Source organism: Myiozetetes cayanensis, unplaced genomic scaffold (genome assembly GCF_022539395.1).
Source record: "Myiozetetes cayanensis isolate MyiCay16 unplaced genomic scaffold, myiCay2020 scf4, whole genome shotgun sequence".
NCBI classification, from domain to species: Eukaryota; Metazoa; Chordata; class Aves; order Passeriformes; family Tyrannidae; genus Myiozetetes; species Myiozetetes cayanensis.
The window spans coordinates 49,208,132-49,226,942 of record NW_026087631.1 but is presented as its reverse complement, the minus strand read 5'-3'; the positions used below and the strand labels follow the sequence as shown (position 1 = coordinate 49,226,942).

General features: G+C 37.9%; 1 protein-coding gene across 9 annotated transcripts in view; it reads right to left on the bottom strand.

Moving 5' to 3' along the window:
* MAST4 (microtubule associated serine/threonine kinase family member 4) overlaps positions 1–18,811 on the bottom strand; it is a 269,784-nt gene that overhangs the window by 37,894 nt on the left and 213,079 nt on the right. For all 9 annotated transcript variants that reach the window (XM_050330031.1, XM_050330032.1, XM_050330033.1 and 6 more), the window contains 6 exons: positions 17,974–18,131; positions 13,934–14,009; positions 12,343–12,552; positions 9,324–9,425; positions 4,612–4,744; positions 724–791 (listed from right to left, as the gene is read on the bottom strand). In XM_050330031.1, coding sequence (XP_050185988.1) covers positions 724–791; positions 4,612–4,744; positions 9,324–9,425; positions 12,343–12,552; positions 13,934–14,009; positions 17,974–18,131 — 747 coding nt within the window. The remainder of the gene's footprint in view (positions 1–723; positions 792–4,611; positions 4,745–9,323; positions 9,426–12,342; positions 12,553–13,933; positions 14,010–17,973; positions 18,132–18,811) is intronic.

The following is an 18,811-nucleotide window of genomic DNA, read 5'->3' as shown; positions in this document are numbered from 1 at the left end:
GTTGTTAGAACTTCATCTACTCTCTCTTGACTAAAATCCAAGGTATGAGAACCAACTTTTAAAAATAAGATAAGCTCATAATATTCAGTGCAATCAACTCGTCCAATTATTTTTTGTTTTGCCATCCTGAGCAAACATCTGACAAAATATTACTGTAACATACCCGTTACTGCAGGTATATATTTCCAAACACAGATTCAGAAGAATGATGCACAACCTTCCAGACCGTAAACTAACTTTCTGTATCTAGCCTATTTGCTAACTTACTCATTTCTTCCTTGTCTCTTCACAGGATCTGTTCAGAGTCTCTCACTTTGATCATTAGCTGCCTCTGTGAATGGACTGTTATAAAATCTCTTTAAAATACTTTGTTTTATTAAACAGTTTACAAGTACTTCAAAAAGCAAAAGAAATACATTGATTGAATAGAAACAAAGAAAGCACTGGTGGATTTTGTGGTAAAGCTATTGCCACATGATTGACACTAAATTCATGGAAGCTAAAGACACTAAAACATCTAGGAAAATAAGTAGAAAGCTTTGTTATACTTTTTGAAAGCCTTTTGCCTGCTGAGCATCATGACATTAGTGTGAGGATTAACCAATGTTTATGCAGTCCGTTTACCCATACCAGGAGAAAATATAACAGACAGGGTTGGGGGGAACACAACACATTTTCCTTTTTCACATTCAGCAAAAGCAGCAACATAATGGAAAAGCTTACATTTACTGATTCATCCACTTCCAGAGTTTCTGCTGTCCCACTCTCACAATTAGCTAGTTGAGCTATTTCTGGAAAGAAAGATTAAAAATTTCATTTTAAACTACAGCAAATACAAAACTAGGTGAAGCACAGAAAACCTGAGAAGTGACACCTTTCTGAAATACTAAATTAAAAATGGTGTCCTCATGTAATACTTGCCAAGTAATTTTCAGGGCATCTTGAGGCATAGATTAAAAAAAATGCACCCAGAAAATTACAATCTGCTATTCAGTACCTATGTAATCTTCCACTGATGAATTCAAATGGCCATGAAGCAATGAAGAGCAACACTGTTTTCACTGTTGAGATGTGGGAATTTCAAGACTTGTGTGTAAACTAAGCATTAAGGGAAAGACAGCACTAATCTGATAGAACTCCTGAGGATCTCAGCCCTGGAGGGGTTAACAGTAGGCAACCCCCTTCTTGGGCTCCTTTACAGTTAAAGCAGAAGCTTCTAGTTTAGACTAAAGATGGAATCTAAATATTTTGCAACTTCTACACAGAAACACTATAGGTCTAGCAGAATAAGCTAAAAGCCCTACTCTTAGAAGTTTATAATTTAGAGAGTCATAACACAGACAAATTCTCAGGGAAAGTATTATTTTGGGAGTCTACAAGTTGAACAGATTATCCCTGCCAGCATCAACCCATGCTGCAAAGCTCCTAAGCCAACCCTGTTCTTTAGGGGGGACAGTAAATAAGAATTCATTTGGGTAATAAAAGCTAAACAGGACAGTCAGTAGCTAGAAGACCCCATATACATACTTGAATCATACATAGTTGATTATATATCCCCTACATAGCGAAAGACGCACATTTTATCATAATTATGAGATGAGAATCAGACAGATAAGACCACCTGAAATCTGTAAGATGCATTTTTATCTCGGGACTGTTAACTGAATTGATGAATATGAAATATAACTGAATATTCACATAGAATATCTAAACTGGATATTTCTATATATATGACGATTATAAATGAAATGTTGCACAACACTCATTGCAGTTTTTAAAAGTAAATTAACCACGCAGACAATTTTCTGTTGGAACAGCTAGAGATTTGAAAGGAGTAGCTCTCATCTGTAACCACTACTGAAAACAAAATGTATGTAAAGTATAAGAAACAGAGGAAATTAGAATGTCACTTCAAAAGTCAAGCAGACTTTTAAAGTGTTAATTTTTGGAATGTTTTTAGCTTCTTTAAGTCAATAAATGGTGAAAAATATCTCCACTGAGCACAAACAAATCTTAAGGGAAAAAAAATTATACAGGATGAACTTGGAGTGGATTTCCATGGGAAGTCACAGTTTTGTGAACATGGGGGTTTTAAAATAGAAGTGCTGATGAAACTTGTATTGTATGGGAGAGAACCAAGCAAGCTGAAATAATATACTTTGACAGTCTTCTCAACTGAAATTACTTTCACAAATAGCATATTGAAATGCTATCTTTTTAAACAAACTTTTGCAAAATAACCATTATCTGAGAAATCCATATTATTTGCAAGCAGTAGGTAGTAATGGGATGGAACCAAGAGCCAACTTTCAAAACAGGGAGCTATGGAACCATTTTGCAATGCCTGAAGAGATTTTTAAAACTCACCTAAATACCATTAAACATCTGTCCTTTTTCTTTCATTGATTTAAACCATTTTCAAGACTCAGCATTCAAAAAGGTAAAGATGGTAATTTACAAAACTTGGGAAAAAATGTCTCCTCCGGGAACTCTTCAGAAATGCAGGCATCACTCTCTGCTAAGTGATGAATCTGTTGTGGTATTGCTTTCAGTACAGTATAAATTTATCTAGCATTATCTCCAAATAATGCATGCATCATTTCACTCAAAGAAAGGACACTACAGCTATGGTAGCAAACAAAGGAGGTAAGTAAAGAAAGGTATGAAGTAGGTTGCTTTTCTCTGCAGATGAAATAAAGAAGTCATTGCGCAGTGATTTATACTGCTTATAAATATCGCTTTTTTGTAGGGTGGCAGGAAAGCAAAGAGTATTTCAATTATCATGGAATGCTTTAAAAGTTTATATTATATAAATATCAGTTTATGAACTATAATTTTAAGATGTGTCCTTGATGAAGTACACTCACATACAGAAGTCAGAGCAACAGTACTCCTTACTTTTTTGCTATATCTCTCTCATAATAAACTGGACCAAAAAAAAAAATTCAAAGATTTTATTAGCTTAGACTCTAGATTCTTAGATTCTTGACTCATACTGAGAAACACTTTTTTATCCAAGTGGCCAAGAAGAATCAATCAGAATGGTAAGGTTCAAGTGGCAGAACCAGGGTCAGTGATACCACACCCTCAACACACACTCCAAATTATATCTTGATGTAATGATGATCTTATATGTACTTGATCAGGGAAGAATTTATGAATTGTTGGTTTAGGACAGACCAACAGCTCACCAAACCCAGAAGATACTTGCAGAGAATTAAGATACTTCTTGATCTTTTCCAGAACCAAAAGGAAAACAATATTTATGTGTATTTTCCCAATTTGTCTGGCTTCCTTGCTGTACTCCAAATCCAAGCAAAAACCATCAAAGCTGTTAATCTGTATCTCAGATAAAAAACAGTACTAAGTTTGGATGAGGAAGTTCTTCTGTGAAGACAGGAAGTAGACTAATAATAGACTTGATTTTCTTTAGATCTGTTAATATAGAATGAATATCGGCTATAACAATGACCAATCTAAATGAATTAGATCTAACCAAATTCCTGACAACACTGCAGTACTGAACTTTACAAACTGCTTTAGTTCACCAAAAAAAGAGTTTTAAATGCAATATGCGACTCGTTTGATTTAACAACAGGTGATCATGCATCATAAGAACTAGCTAAAAAAAAAAAATAGTTTATCATAGTTTTTTGCTATTACTTTGTGTTATCAAGTCCTCTCTTAGTCCTGGTCTTAACACAGAAGACAAGCTAATTGGCACTAGCTAGACTCATTTTTGCATGATGGCATTTTGGCCAATTTCTTCCAAATTACAGAACTAGCACTGAACACAATGAACTGATTTCTATTTGTCACCAGTGATTGAACATAGTCTCAGGATGGCAAAGAAGATAGTCTAACTAGGACAGAGAAATAATTTAAATTTTTTCAATGCTGTCCTTAAAATAATCATAAAATGGCTTGGGTTGGAAAGAACCTTAAAGGTCATCTCTGCCATGGAGAGGGACACCTTCCACTAGACCAGGTTGCTGGGAACCCCATCCAGCCTGGCCTTGAACTCATCCAGGGATGGAGCACCCACTACTTCCTTGGGCAACCTTTTCCAGTATCTCACCACTCTCACAGAGAAGAAAAATTGTGCAGTGACCTCCACTGGAACCTAAGTTCTCCCTATAAAAGTTTTCAACATGTACACATAAATTACCCAGAAAAATAAATGAAATGAAAGATAGTTTTCTCACAGACTTTAAGATGCAGAAGCCTGGGGCCACTGAAAAGCAAAAAACTCAGTGCATGTGTTTCCCTTTATACCTGTGGTTAGATAACATTTGATAACCATCAAATTATGCCAGTAAATTTCAGCTAGAGCTGAAATAAGAAAGTTGCATTGTCAGGCTGGAAGAAGACGACTAGTATCATTGACACAATGCATTTGTGAATGATATTCAAACAGAAGAATTCTATACACAACAAGTTACCTTTTTAATGCCTTTGAGCTTGGGAGAGTATTGTGAGGGTTAGCAAATGCTTGATCTGCTACCATCTTTACCTTTACCCTTTTCAGGCACACACAGATTATCGGAATGATAAATTACATTGAGAAGGAAGAATCTAGGAACCTGCAGCTCTATCAGGAGATGCACTTACCTTCCAGAGGATCTTTATTTAAGCCCAGTTGGCTAATAATATATCGAGGGATGTCTGTTTTAATGCCCTGACCCTCTTTAGCATGGCCTTCAGCTGCTTCCAGGAGATAATAGAACTCTTCAGGATCAAATTCCTAGAAGAAAAATAATCACCATCATTTTCTCTGTTGAAACTGAATTTTTTAGTGCCTAATAAAAACATCCTTTGCCTTTTCTACTGGACATATTTGATGTTTCCCTATTAAAAACAATAGCTTTTTATTCTATTACTAGTAATCTATTAATCTATTCTGATTTTTCTATATTGTAACATACTGTAAGCAATGAAATTCCACACCATTACTTCAGAGCCATACTTTATAGGAATAGTATGCTTTTTGCCTTCAAAACTTCACACAATACTGAATGAAATTACCTATAACAGCAACAATAACATTTCAAATAGAGAAGACTACCTCCCTGCATCTGCTCGCCTACAAAAACATACTACAGAAACAAACTGTAAATATATTGTATTACAATTTTTACTTCTAAATGAAATTTGAAGTATTTTTAATCAACATATATGGACTGTGTTTTATGGAAATATAATTAAATAAATCAGTAACTTCAGAAGGAAGACAAAATTTTAAGTTGATAAAAACACATTTGAACTTCATTGATCCAATTGTTCCACATCTAGAAATGAAACATTCTCCTTTGGGAACTGACTATATTGTAACTCTCTTTTATAACATACCTAAAAGGTAAGCCTAAACAAGCAACAAAAAGTAACCAAAAAAACAGAAATTCAAAACTGCCTATCCCCAAGTCCCTTGGAAATGGTTTAATTTTACTACCTTTATAGATTATAAAAATAGGAATGCATTTAAAGGAGTAAGGAATTTTATTTAAAAGGTTTGTCAGATTTTTTTTTTTAGCAGAATTTCTCTCTCTACCAGCATGAATTCCTATCAAAACACCTCTTCATGGCTACTGCATTCTTCAAGATGTTTGTATAAACCGGTGCCATGCTTAACAGTGTTAAAACATGATGAGTCATGAAACACTGATGTAACAAAACAGATTTTTTCCTCGAGTAAGTTCATCTCTGTCACAAATACCTATGGAAGTCAGGCAGACTGCTGAGCTACCTTCCCTGACTCTTGTTTTGTGCCCTAACATAACTGCACATGGTTTTAGTCTACATGCTGAATCACAAGGCTCCTGTCCTAGATTCTCAGGCTACTCAGGACTTAGAACCTCGACGTCTCAACCCAGAAAATCGCTTGAGAAATTAGGTATCATGTTTCATTTTGAAAGCATCAATGCAGCGGCAGCTAACAACATGTCTGAAATAAAGCATCTGTGGAATTTTCAGTTTTATGGAAACAATCTTAGTTTTACATTTATCACAAAACAATTTTCATCATCTACAGCCTACTGCCAAGGATTTATCATGAACCCATAAACTGCCAGAACTGTCTTAATTAACTTAAAAGTCTCAGGATGTTGCTAAACTGCCTAAAAATCTGAACAGATAAGTAAGCAGTACATGCTGTTTCAGTCTTACTCTCATCATATGACTTGCCAAGCCCAACTGATTCGCTTACATGTTACTCTTTGGCACTGAAGAACCCAAAAACGTGGCTGTATGCCAAGATTTCTATTTACTTTCATCAAGAAAACATCCTCTCTTGACCTGCTGCAGGGGTAGATATACAGCTTCTCCTCCACTTACTAGCAAGACAAGGCAATTTCAAAGCAAGTAGTTTTAATCCTGTAAGAGTGTGTGTGGGGGGGTGTGTATGTGTGTATGTATCTATCAAAATACATTCATCTAGCTATATACATACACAGGTGTGAATAACGAGAGGCAACAAATTCATTTTCTGGTCTTTACTTCCAACTATATAATTTTCCGTGTACAAATAGAGAAAAATCTTTCAATATTTGGCAGCAGCTCTTGCCACACATGAAACTGTAAAATCTTTATTCATGTGATTATCAGGTAAATTAAAACAGAAATTCACATGCCATGAACACCTGAGCCAAGACCTCAGAAAACTGACAGCTTTACTGCATGATATATGAAACTTCTTAAAAATATAAAGCCAGGTTTATTTTCTACAACTTTATGAACTTTCTTACATAGGCTGAAGTTTTTCATATCTAGTATCTATTTCAGACAGATATTCTAAAATACTACTCAGTATTATTCAAAAGTTTCCAGAGGGACACTACGAATTTTGTTTCTGTAAGTTCACACAATTCCCATGTTGTTTATGGAGTAGGTTTAACACCTTCTTGCATGAGAAACATATTATTTTGTGACAGTATGCCTAAATTTGTTCAAACTGCCTGTACCTGCAGAAACATACAGTGCGGGGTTTTCACATTCCAGTATAAAGCTCCTGAACATTCTGTCTGAATTGAGAACACTTGAAGCAAGCTGTGCTGGCTTTCCCTGCCGTTGCTGCTCTGAAACTCTGAACTAAGAGACAGTCACTTCTGGTCTTTGCAGCATGGTCCTTCAACTCACTTCAGAAGATTCAGCAAAAGGAAGGACACAGGATGCACAACGCTCTACTTGAAGGATAAGGGACTGCAAGTAGCCTAGGATAAAATCCAATAGCAGAAACTGGGAACTAATTGAATGGAGATTTGGACTAGATCCCTATAAAACTCAGCACTTAGGGAGAATGAGCCAATGGACAAACAGGCCACCAGGAGAGAACCACAGAATCATCAAGGCTGGAAGAGACCTCCTACAAGATTATCCAGTCCAACCATCCTCCCAACACCACATTAACCCCTAAGCCAGTAAACCATCACCCAGCACCAAGTACAGATGCCCCTGAACACCTCCAGGGATGGTAACTCCACCACCTCCCTGGGCAACCTATCACTCTAACAATGAAAACTTTTTTTCTAATATCTAATCTGAATCTCCCTTGTCTCAAGCTTAGGGCCATTTCCTCTTGTCCTCCCACTGCAGGCAGAGACCTGTCCCCACCTCACCACAACCTCCTTTCAGGTGGTTGTAGAGAGTGCTGAGGTCCCCACTGAGCCTCCTCTTCTTGAACTAAACAGCCCCAGCTCCCTCAGCTGTTCCTCATGAGACATTTTCTAGACCCTTCATGAGCCTCATTGCCCTTCTCTGGGCACACTCCAGCACTTCAGTTAGAAAGCTAATGAAGAATGATGATGCTGAGGGTAAGGGTTAGTGGGAGAAAGCGAACAAGCATGGAAGGGAAGGATATAACGCATGATTAACAAGTATTGGTCTGTCAGCCTTCAGAATGTGTTTAAGGGCATTTCTGGATGTGTGATAATAGAGAAGGATGCAGACTAGAGTAGAAAAAGAAGGGGAAAAAACCATCACATGACAAGTTGGGTTATGTGGATAAAGGCTATATGAACCCTGTGCATAGAGCAGGGAATATCACACTAGACATGGAATAAGCTTGTCAGGGCTCAGGAAGAAGGAGTAAAACAAGTTTGGATACAGTGGCAGAGGCAGGACATGCTAAGATGTTCTCTAAAGCCTGCCTTTTTGTTTTGTTTTTAAACTTCTCTTTCACGCTGATTCAGAGCACATATCTTATTTTAGACTGCTTCTGAACTGTAAATCATGAACAAAATGCTGGGAATACAGAGACACGGCACTTCCAAAACAAAAGAGACAGCTCTCAAAATCCCACAGTTGAATGAGCCAGGTTGTGGATTAACTGTGCCACAGATGAAGGGACATAGCACAGTCAAAATCATCTTGGAAAGACTTACTAGATCAGATCCAGTGCCACAAAAATGCAGTTATGACAATTTCAGGCATAACTTGAGTCTAGCAGCATGTTAGTGGCTCCCACATAAGCCTTTCCAGCTTCAAACACCTGCATGCAGCATCAACACTGTGATCTTGGTATCAGCAGGCAGAGTGGCTCAAAGTTAGCTTGGGTTGCCTGCTAGGCCTGTTGGACTCAGGCTGGCTCTGACATGATATTTAGGTGTCTGCACCATCCTCCTGAATACATTGTGTTCTGCAAGGGTTTCTTAGTTCCACTGAATAACTGAGCTCTGAGCGCATGAGCAACTTCCCACACCTGAGCCATCCCAGCTCCTGCAGCATGGACAAGAAAAGCAGACATGCCCACACAGCTCACACAAATTAATGCAGTCTGACAACACTGGTGTTATGCTCGTGCATAAGTAAATAAACTCTTCTGCTCCTTCTGGTTCCCAGTATAGTATCAACTACCCATATATGCAGGTAGCCTAATCCCTCTGCTGTTACTCTCCCAAGATCAAGTACAGCAGAGCTAACTTCAAGCTGCTTACAGCTCTGGCAGCTGCTAAGTGAAACAAATTTAAGAAACTGGTAAGAAAAATGGGAAGAACACCAATTACAAATCAGGAACAGTCTTCCCAAGAAATAATGAAGTATAAAAAAACCAACAGAAAAACCCAATTGGTTCCGAACAGCAGCTTCCTTAGCTGATGAAAAGAGCTCTATACCATAGTATTTGCAACAGTAAGGAAGCAAACAAAACGGAAGGAAAGCCCTGACACTCCCATGTTCCTGAAATAAAAGTGTAAAGGATCCCATCAACAATGAAGTCCTACCCTATTGTTTGACATATTCCAAAAAACATGTTTAAAGGGCCTTGAATACTAACCCAGAAATTTTCTACACTACCAAGTGAAAAACACTACTCATAATAAGCATGACCTTACCAGGCATTCTAGTAAGCGAGCAGGACGAGCAATAACTATCAGGATTTTTCGAACAAGTTGTTTAATAAATGCCATTTCTTCACTCTCTGACCGTTCTTGGGCCTAAAAGATAAAAATAAAGTGATATTAAACGAAACCACATTCAATGCACTGCAGGAAAAGTTTGTATGAAATTTGGGACACTTCTGAGGGTTTGAAGCATGTACTTGATACAAACAGCACCTCAATTTCAAGATGCCAGAATATATAAAAAGGATCTGAGCAACACTAACTTTAAATTAAAGTAACCCATTTCTACAATTCTAACACTGTAACAACAAAATAAAAGCACCTGTAATGGACATATATCTATGGTTTTTTTTGCTTGTTTCTTAAGCTTATATGGTATTATTACCATTAAAACCATCAGTTTTGCAAAAGGGACAACATTCAATACAACACAGGTCTCTACATGTAGGTTGTGCCTCAATTTGTTAATAATTTTAGGATGAAATGAAAACTAACCCAAATAATAACAGAAGATATAAGCAACATTCATGCTAAATTGATACTGATTTCGTATAGTCAATTGTCATAGTGAAATGACAATGGCATATATGTAAATATATAAAAACTACACTTGCAGAGAGGCTCCATGTAGAGGTACATGTAGATAGGAAGACAATGAAAAACTGAGTTCTACAAAGATTACCACAAATGGGGGAAAATGCTATAAAAGAATTCATACAGAAAGAATACTTCTAGAAGGCTTGGTAATATCCGCACTATGGTCTGAGCTGCATTTCAAATTTCTTTTAAATGCTTTCCTCTAAGAACAAGTTATGTAATTTAAGAATAATACCAATAAATGCAAGGAAACAGTATAAACATATTAATAGCCCTTCCCTCAAATAGCAAAGTATTTATTTGTTCTGAACAGTAGAAGCTATAGACTTAAATTTCTCATTATCTCTTGCTTATTCAAAACCACAAAGAGAATTATGAAACCAACACTTAAAAGACTAATAATACGGACTTTTCATATAACAAGTTACATTTTTGATTTTAAAACTCTATGAAAACAGGAAGCTATGAATACTGCACTTAATATAAATACCACAATTTTAAAAACCATCAAATATCTGAGAAGAATTAACTTGTGGAGTTTAAAAAAGGAAAGAAGAAAAAGGCACAAATGCCATCTAGCACTCTGCAGTAGATTTCAAAAGAACCTTGATTAGATCGAAGCATAACTCCGAATATTATCAACTAAGTCCAAAAAATACCTTTTATAAACAAAAAACCTGCCTATTTTAACCATCAGCAAAATTTAAAGCACCTCTGTAGCGTTTTGTGAACACTTAAGTGCATAAGTGAACAAAAATTTCAATATATGTTACATTTAAGATGGATGGAGCAGGAAAACATTCAGCTCCACTTGACCTTGACCATACAGTTAAAAAAATACTGGCTGAACCAAGCTGCTCAAACCTTAAGAGAGTCTTCCCCAGGTTGTGCTTAGTGCCAAGTAGCTGCAGGAAATGCAGCTTTCTACTGACCTTGCAGCTGAGAATTGACAACAAATGAATCGTGTGAATCCATAGCACAACTAAGTGCCCAGAACCAAGTCGTGCAAAGAGAAAGGTTTTGTAGCGTCATATTATGCCGTTAACAACTATGCAGTGGACTCAAACACATGAATATTTTAAGGTATAATGTCTTTGCAGAACAGGAAATGTTTTCATAATACAGAATTAGCATCATAGAAGATGAAAAAATGAGCGTTTTGGTAAATTTTTTTAATAATGCACTGCTTTATACGCAGATTGAAGAATAATTTGCTGAAGTATTTTTTTTAGTGGGTTTTGGGGAAGATGTTAATGAGTGAACATATACACTAAACTTCACTCAAATACATTGCCATTTTAAAGAATATATGGTCAGTCTTAGCTTGGACATGTTTCCTTGTATTTTGACATTATCAACTGGTCAGTTCCACCTGCAATTTGCATCATAAAAGTACGATCATTTCACAAGAAGGTCACTGGCTCAAAACTTCCTCTTGACTAGCAAGCAACCTCTATGTACTTTTAATGTTTAAAAAAACAGGGTTTCAGTAATCCAGAAATGAATCACTGATGTTTTAAGTTTTGCATTGCTGTATGAAGGGAAAAAGTTTAAAATACATCAGTTGCAGAAATCCTATTTACTCAGCAGAAGTTAACAAAAAAGTAGCATAGGAAAACAACCAAAACCAAACCTTTAGCAACTGCTTTTGCATTCGGAAGAAAACAGAAAACATAAATTAAGACGGGTACCACATCTTAACATATCAGTTGGAAGATTTCAAGTTAATATTGAATCTGCAGGTCTATCAGATCAACTTTGGGTCATAATGTAGTATCAGTTCCCATACAAACAAATTAGTATATTACATGACTCACTCATTGTTTTAAAAACGATACATTAATAAACTGCAACGACTTATGACAAAGTGCATTTATTTGTTAAATTTCAAGTTCTTCTTAATTCATTCAGCTGATCATTCTATGAAAGTTTCAACACTTTTAGAAACGACATTATTTCTGTTAACAAACAGTTCAATTATGAAAGGAATGTTAGAAATAGTAAATAATTAAATAATCTCTTACTGACGAAAAGCTAAGGGTTGCCGACTGCTTTCTCAACACAGCAGGCAATCAGTAGGGTTGATAAAAAGCAAAGTGTGCATGTTTCCTCTTTTATTTACAGCAAATGGAACAGCAAGCATTCTTCTCTGGGGCTTATGCACACACCTCTGCAAGCAATTTATAACTTGCACTGCTGTTGTTTCTGAAATCTTTACAACCCATCTATGCCAGTCCAGCATACTAGGATGCCTTATCATTTTTCTAGTGGTTATTATGCAGACTAAAAGAGATATGAATACAACTTTGACAACTACTTGAATGAACAGTCATGATTCATGACACCATTCAACACAACTCTTAGGCAAACAGGTTTAACCCATTTTTCAAGCAAACAGTCTCATGGCTCATACCTCCTGTAGCAATTTGTCTAATTTCTGCTGTAATTCAAGGAAGTATCGTGATGTGATGAGGCCCTGGTGAGATTTATCCAAACAATCTCGAGCCAGTTCTGTGATCTGATGGTGGGTAAAACTGAGAACTCCATCTGCCAGGGGAAGGATGTTCTCTGGAGAATGATTGGTTATAATGTCCTGAAGCCTCTCTTCCATCTGAGCTGTGGCCTATAGACAAGTAGTTATGCAATATATTAAATCAGCTTTACAAGAAACTAACAGCCTAGAAGCTTATTTCTGATTCTAGAACATTTCTGTACTGCCTAAGAATTTACCCAGTTGGAATGCATGAAATGACTGATGTCAAAAAACCAAGCACACTGAGAGACAAAGTGACAGATGACACTTCCCCACACTATCAGTCCAGAAAACCAAAAGCCTTACTGTTTTACTTACAGTTCCTCCCCTTATCTCCAACTGGTGATTAACTGTGCACTAATCTTGTGATGATCACTAAACAGAACCAAAGAAGCACCCATAACTTTTCATCTTTTAAGTCAATGCCAAAGTAGAAATAAATAAATAAATAAAAGAACTCGTGGGGTCTGCTTTATTCTGTTAAAACTGCAAATACTACAGACAAAAATATTACACTGGGCAATTTGAATGAACAACTGACTAATTAAAAGCACCACAGGCTCACAGGTCCTGCCAAATGTGTCTGCAGGTTCCCAGATGTCTGCAGATTTTACAGAACCAACCGTCTGGTCCTCACAGAACTGCAGATGCTTTGAAAAAAACCCTCAAAGATATTCTTATTATTAAAAAGTAATCCCATACATCTTCATTCATACCTGAAACTCTGAGATGAGTGGGTTGTTCACACTTCAGATTTTTGCTCAATTGCTCTGAAAATCCTGACAAATCTCTCCTTGTATTTATAGGAAGAAATTCAAAGAAATTTCTTCCTTTTTTTTCACTTTTTAGGAAAAGTACCTTGTTTTATTTTCCAGCCATCAGCAAAATCCTAGAAGCAACCAGAAGCACAGTGCTTCAAGTTACACTTGCATCTAGGAACTCACGACCTCTGGACAGGAGAGCAAAATGTCCTCATATCTCATAGTCAAACCTCCACAACTGTGTATTGATCTTCACAATTAAATCAGTGCATATAATGTATATACATGCATATAAGATGTTTGGAAAAATGAAGAAATGCCACTAAAGGAAGGAATCTGCAGGTTTATCACACCAGATGCTTCTCAAGACTTAGCAAGAGAAAATGGTTTTGGTTTAATAAGTCAATACACATTTGTCCCAGGTAAACAGCACCTATGGAAATCCAATGCATCACCAGATGCCAATCCGCAGAATATATTACCAGCATGATTCGCTTCAAAACTAGTTTGGAAGCTTTGCCAAATAAATGCCCAGTTCTCAGATGGGATTTTCTATATTGTGATTTTATCTTTGCAGTAAGAGTTTGGTGATACTTTATGAACGCCATTACAAGGTTGGATCACCAGTTCTTGTAACAAAGCCACCACTTACTTAAAGCCTAAGTTGCCTATCAATTTGGATACTGGGTATGCTAAATATAATTCATTACCTTTGGGAACCTTTCCTTGTAGACATGGTTCATCATAATTATTTCATTGTCACAGCAGGCAGGAGAACGTCCAGGGCTACAAGCAAAGCAAATTATCCCATTACACTTGTCTCAGCATGAACTTCAGTATAGTTATTATATTTTTGTATGATTTATTTGCAACAGAATGCACAAGCTTCACTGGAAAGGTTCATTCTTTCATCAGTGGTACATCTGGTTCCTTTTGCTATTTCTGTCCAAATCCTCACAGCTATTTACTATACTTAACATCTAACTGCTAACAATGTTTTTTTCTAAGTTTGTACATACATTTCAAGACTGAAGTAGTCTTGTAACACCTCTGAACATCATCTTTTTCTCAGAAGGGCAGCAGAAATGTATTTAACTGTTAGTTACGGTTATACCTGAGTCTTTCAAGTTTACATACAAGCAAAATAGCAAGATCTGACAAAGAACTCTGGCAGTTACAAGAGAAAAAGTCAGCAATGGGCTTGTTTGCATTTCATTTGGTTTTTTAAACAGATAATTAAAAAATACAAAATCAAAACAATCTATTTTCCATCTGACTAGCAGATAAAGGCAGTAACTTCCCAGAAATAATGTCACGCATATGCATGAGTCCATCAAAGCCAGGGCTTTGTGCCTGTATATGAAGCACAAGACTTTGAGGAAAAGAATCCAAAAAGGATACCCAACGACTCAGCTAACCTACATAACTACTTTTTGCTAACATGAGCCTCACTGTCCACGACAAAGACCTTTAAAAAAATCTCAGTATGAATTTCCTGTGTTGGGGACACTGGCCCATGCAGTCTGGCCTGAAAGATGTGGACTAGGAAGAGGACCCAACACAGAGGACAATCCTCTAGGAGTGACTTTATCATAACACAATCACAGGGTTTTCTTGCATTAGCAGAAGAATTAAAATTTTTGGGAAACAGGAACTTCAATCCATCCCACTTCTACCAGTTTGATACCAGGGCCAACGAGGGATGCCCACAGCCACTTCAAGCAGTAAGCAGTATGTTCATCGAGGTTCAACTTAAGTACCTCTACGCAAATGCACAGAGCATGGGCAATAAACAAGAGCCATTAGAAACGCACATGTGCCTGCAGGGCTATTGTCTTACTGGCGTCATGGAGATGTGGTGAAATTGCTGCTATAACTGGCCTCTTTGAATAGAAGGATGGAAGTTCTTTAGGAAGGACAAGCATGGGAGACGAGGAGAGGGTGTCACCCTCTAGGTCAGTAACTAGCTGAAGAGCGTGGAGCTCTGCCTATGGACAAATGAGGAGCTGAGTGAGAGAGCTCATGACACAGCAGGGCAGAAGTCACCCAGGAGGTTTCTTCTGGAATGTGTTGCTGATAAGTTCCTTCTCCAAGTGATAGAGAGATCAATGAGGAGAGGTGCTATGCTAGACCTCATTTTCATCAACAAGTGGGGCTAGGGGGGAATGTGAAGCTCAAAGACAGGCTGGGCTGCTGCGACCATGAAACGGTGCAGCTTGTAATCCTTACGGTTGGATGAGAGCTGGATGATATTCAACCGTCACCTTCTCTGAGGTCAGGAGTGATGCAACCCAACAAAAACGAAGTCAGGCAGAAATGCCAGGAGGTTTGTCTGGATGAACACAGAACTTCCGGACAAATTCTAACACAAAAAGGAAACCTACAAAGGGTGGAAGCAAGGATTGGTAGCCTGGGAATAGTACAGAGAGAATGTCTGAGCAGGAATCGGGTTAGGAAAGCTAAAGCCCTGATAGAATTAAGTCTGGCCTGGGAGGTCAATGGCAACAAGAAAAGTTTCTATAGGTATGTCAGTGATAGAAGAAACAGATATAGAAGAAAGAAAAAGGAAAATGTGGGCCCTCTCCAGAAGGAAATGGGAGATCTGGCTACCTGGGAAATGAAGAGGCTTGGGGGACTTCATCACTTTTTTGCCTCATTCTTCACTGGCAATTGCTCCATCCACTTTGCCCAACTTGCAAAAGACAAACACAGGGACTGGGAGATGGCAGAATCACCAGCTGTAGGAGAAGATCAGGTTCGAGACCATCAAAACAACCTGAAGGTGCCCAAGACTATGGGACCTGGTATAATACATCCAAAGGTTATGAGGAAGCTGGTGAAGGAAGAGGCTAAGCCACTGTCCATCATATTTGAGAAGCTATGGCAGTCAAGTGAAGTTCTCAATGACTAGAAAAGCAAAAAAATAACCTCCATTTTTAAAAAGAGAAATAAGGAAGACCTGAAGAATTAGAGGCCAATCATTTTCACCCGTGTGCCTGGCAAGATCATATAGCAAATGTTCCTGAAAACTATGGTAAGGCATATGGAAAAATACGTGATTGAAGCCAGACAACTGGCTTCACTAAGGGCAAATGATGCCTGCCCATTTGGTGGCTGCCTATGATGGGGTTACATCATAGTGTGGGTGCAGCACAGAAGAACAACCAATGTTATCTACATGGACTTGTACAAATCATTTGATACTGTCCTCCATGACATCCTTGTCTCTGAACTAGAAATACAGGACTTGATGGATGGACTTCTTAGTGAATAAGGAATTGGCTGGATAGTCACAGTCAAACACTTGGGAACAGCTCAGTGTTCAAGAGGACACCACTGAAGAATGGTATTCCTCAGGGGTCAGTATTGGGACTGGTGCTGTGTAATATCCTTGTCAGGGACACAGACACTGGGATCAAAGGCACCCTCAGCACATTTGCCAATGACATCAATCTGTGTGGTGCACTTGACATGCTGGAGGGAACGAATGCCATCTTGCGGGACCTTGATACACTTGAGAGCTGGGCCCACGTAAACCTCATGAAGTTCAACAAAGCCGAGTGCAAGGTGCTGCACGTGGATTGAGACAATCACAAACACGGATACAGGCTGGGCAGAGAATGGATTGAGAATAGTTATGAAGAGCGGAACTTGGGGGTGTTGGTGGCAAGAAGTTACAAATGACCTGGCAATGTGCACTTGCACCCTAGAAAGCCAATTGCATCCTGGACTGCATCCGAAGCAGTGTGGCGAGAATGTCAAGAGAGGTGATTCTCCCCCTTTATTCTTCTCTCCTGAGAACCCACCTGGAGTACTGTGTCCAGTTCTGAGGTTCTCAGCACAGGAAAAAGACAGACCTGCTGGAGCAAGTCCACAGTGGGGCCACAGAGATGATTAGAGGGATGCAACACCTACTCTAAGATTACAGGCTGGGAGAGTTGGGGTTGTTCATCCTGGAGAACAGAAGACTTTGGGGAAACCTTACAGCAGCCTTCCAGTACCTACAAGGTACTCTAGGGGGTACAAGGGACACATAAGAAAGCAGGAAAGGATTTTTACAAGGGCATGTAGTGAGAGGATAACAGGTAATAGCTTCAAACTGAAAGAGGGCAGTCTTAGATGAAATATTTGGAAGAAACTTTTTACTGTGAGCAGGGTGAGATAGAGTAACACATTGCCCAGACAAGTTGTGGATGCCCCATCTCTGGGAGTGTTCAGGGCCAGATTGGATGGGGCTTTGAGCAACCTGGTCTAGTGGGAGGTGTCCTTGCACATGGCAGGGGGGTTGGAACAAGATGATTTTTAATGTTCCTTCCAACTTAAATCATCCTGTGATTCTGTAACTCGCTCTGGCTTTCTAAAAGGTCAAAAATGAACACTAAACTTTGTCTCAAGATAATCACAATGGTGTGTCCTTTTACAGATATGGACAATCCATTACAGACATCCACAGCAAATCCACTGAGAACAGCATAGGTACATAAATTCAGAAAGGGAATGCTACAACCAGAACAGTAATGACTAGGTCATCGAGATAGTGTCTGCAGGTTAGTTGCCTTCACATTAAGACCTATCTTAACAATACTGAAGTAAGTCACGATCAAAACCAGAGTAAGTATTTAAAAGGACTAACCTGAATTCAGCCTCAGTTACATACTTCTGTATGTAAACACCTCCAATATACACAACCATGATGCTCTATAATACGTGGATTTAGAACCAACTCCTATTTTCAGATATACAAACTTACCTGAGACTTCGGGACCGAGGGCGCATTGCAGTTGTCCTGCACCTGTTATCACTGGCAATGCTCTCAGTGGTACAGAAATGTTTAGACAAAAAATGTAGTTCATCAGGTGTCGGTTGGTATGGTAACTGATGTAGCTTCTCTTGGGATGAGCAAGATGACTACAAGAGCAGAACAGAACACAAGCTTCTATCAGAGTGAAAAAAAAAACATTTTGAAGACCACATTTGGTGCTCAATAATCAATATAGTCTTATTATTTAAAAACTACAGTTACTGTTTCTCATGCCTGACTACCAATTTAAAGGAGAAAATAAGTAATTAGCCTAAAACTCACGAACTAAATATAAAGTATTAAAAAACCCAAAACTGCAGTCCCAGAAGACAGAGACATTGCATTTCAAAAGTTTAAATTTCCTAAGGCAAAGGTGACATCTGATGTCAATAACAATCAACAACAGATAAGAATAGTTAAAATGGAGTCTGCTGAAAATTAAATATTGGAATAGCATAAGTATGATAACTGTAGAGTACAACTTACTGTCAAAATGCTAATTGTAAATCTTCACCATAAAGGTATGTCATTAACCATATTTAAGGCATTACTAATGCTTTTAAAAATAAAATTAAATACAATCTAAATTCTTGCTGAAAAATTCATATGCTAATCTTTTATAAAAACCTGTACATTCAAAAATGAGAAAACTTGACACATTTATCAAGACAAGATATATGGCTGACAAAAACTAAAAGCCATCCACTTAGTAAAAAACTAGAGGATACAGAGAGGTATGAAATTGGAAGTGGTACCACAATAACTATCCTCGCAAGATTTCATGTAT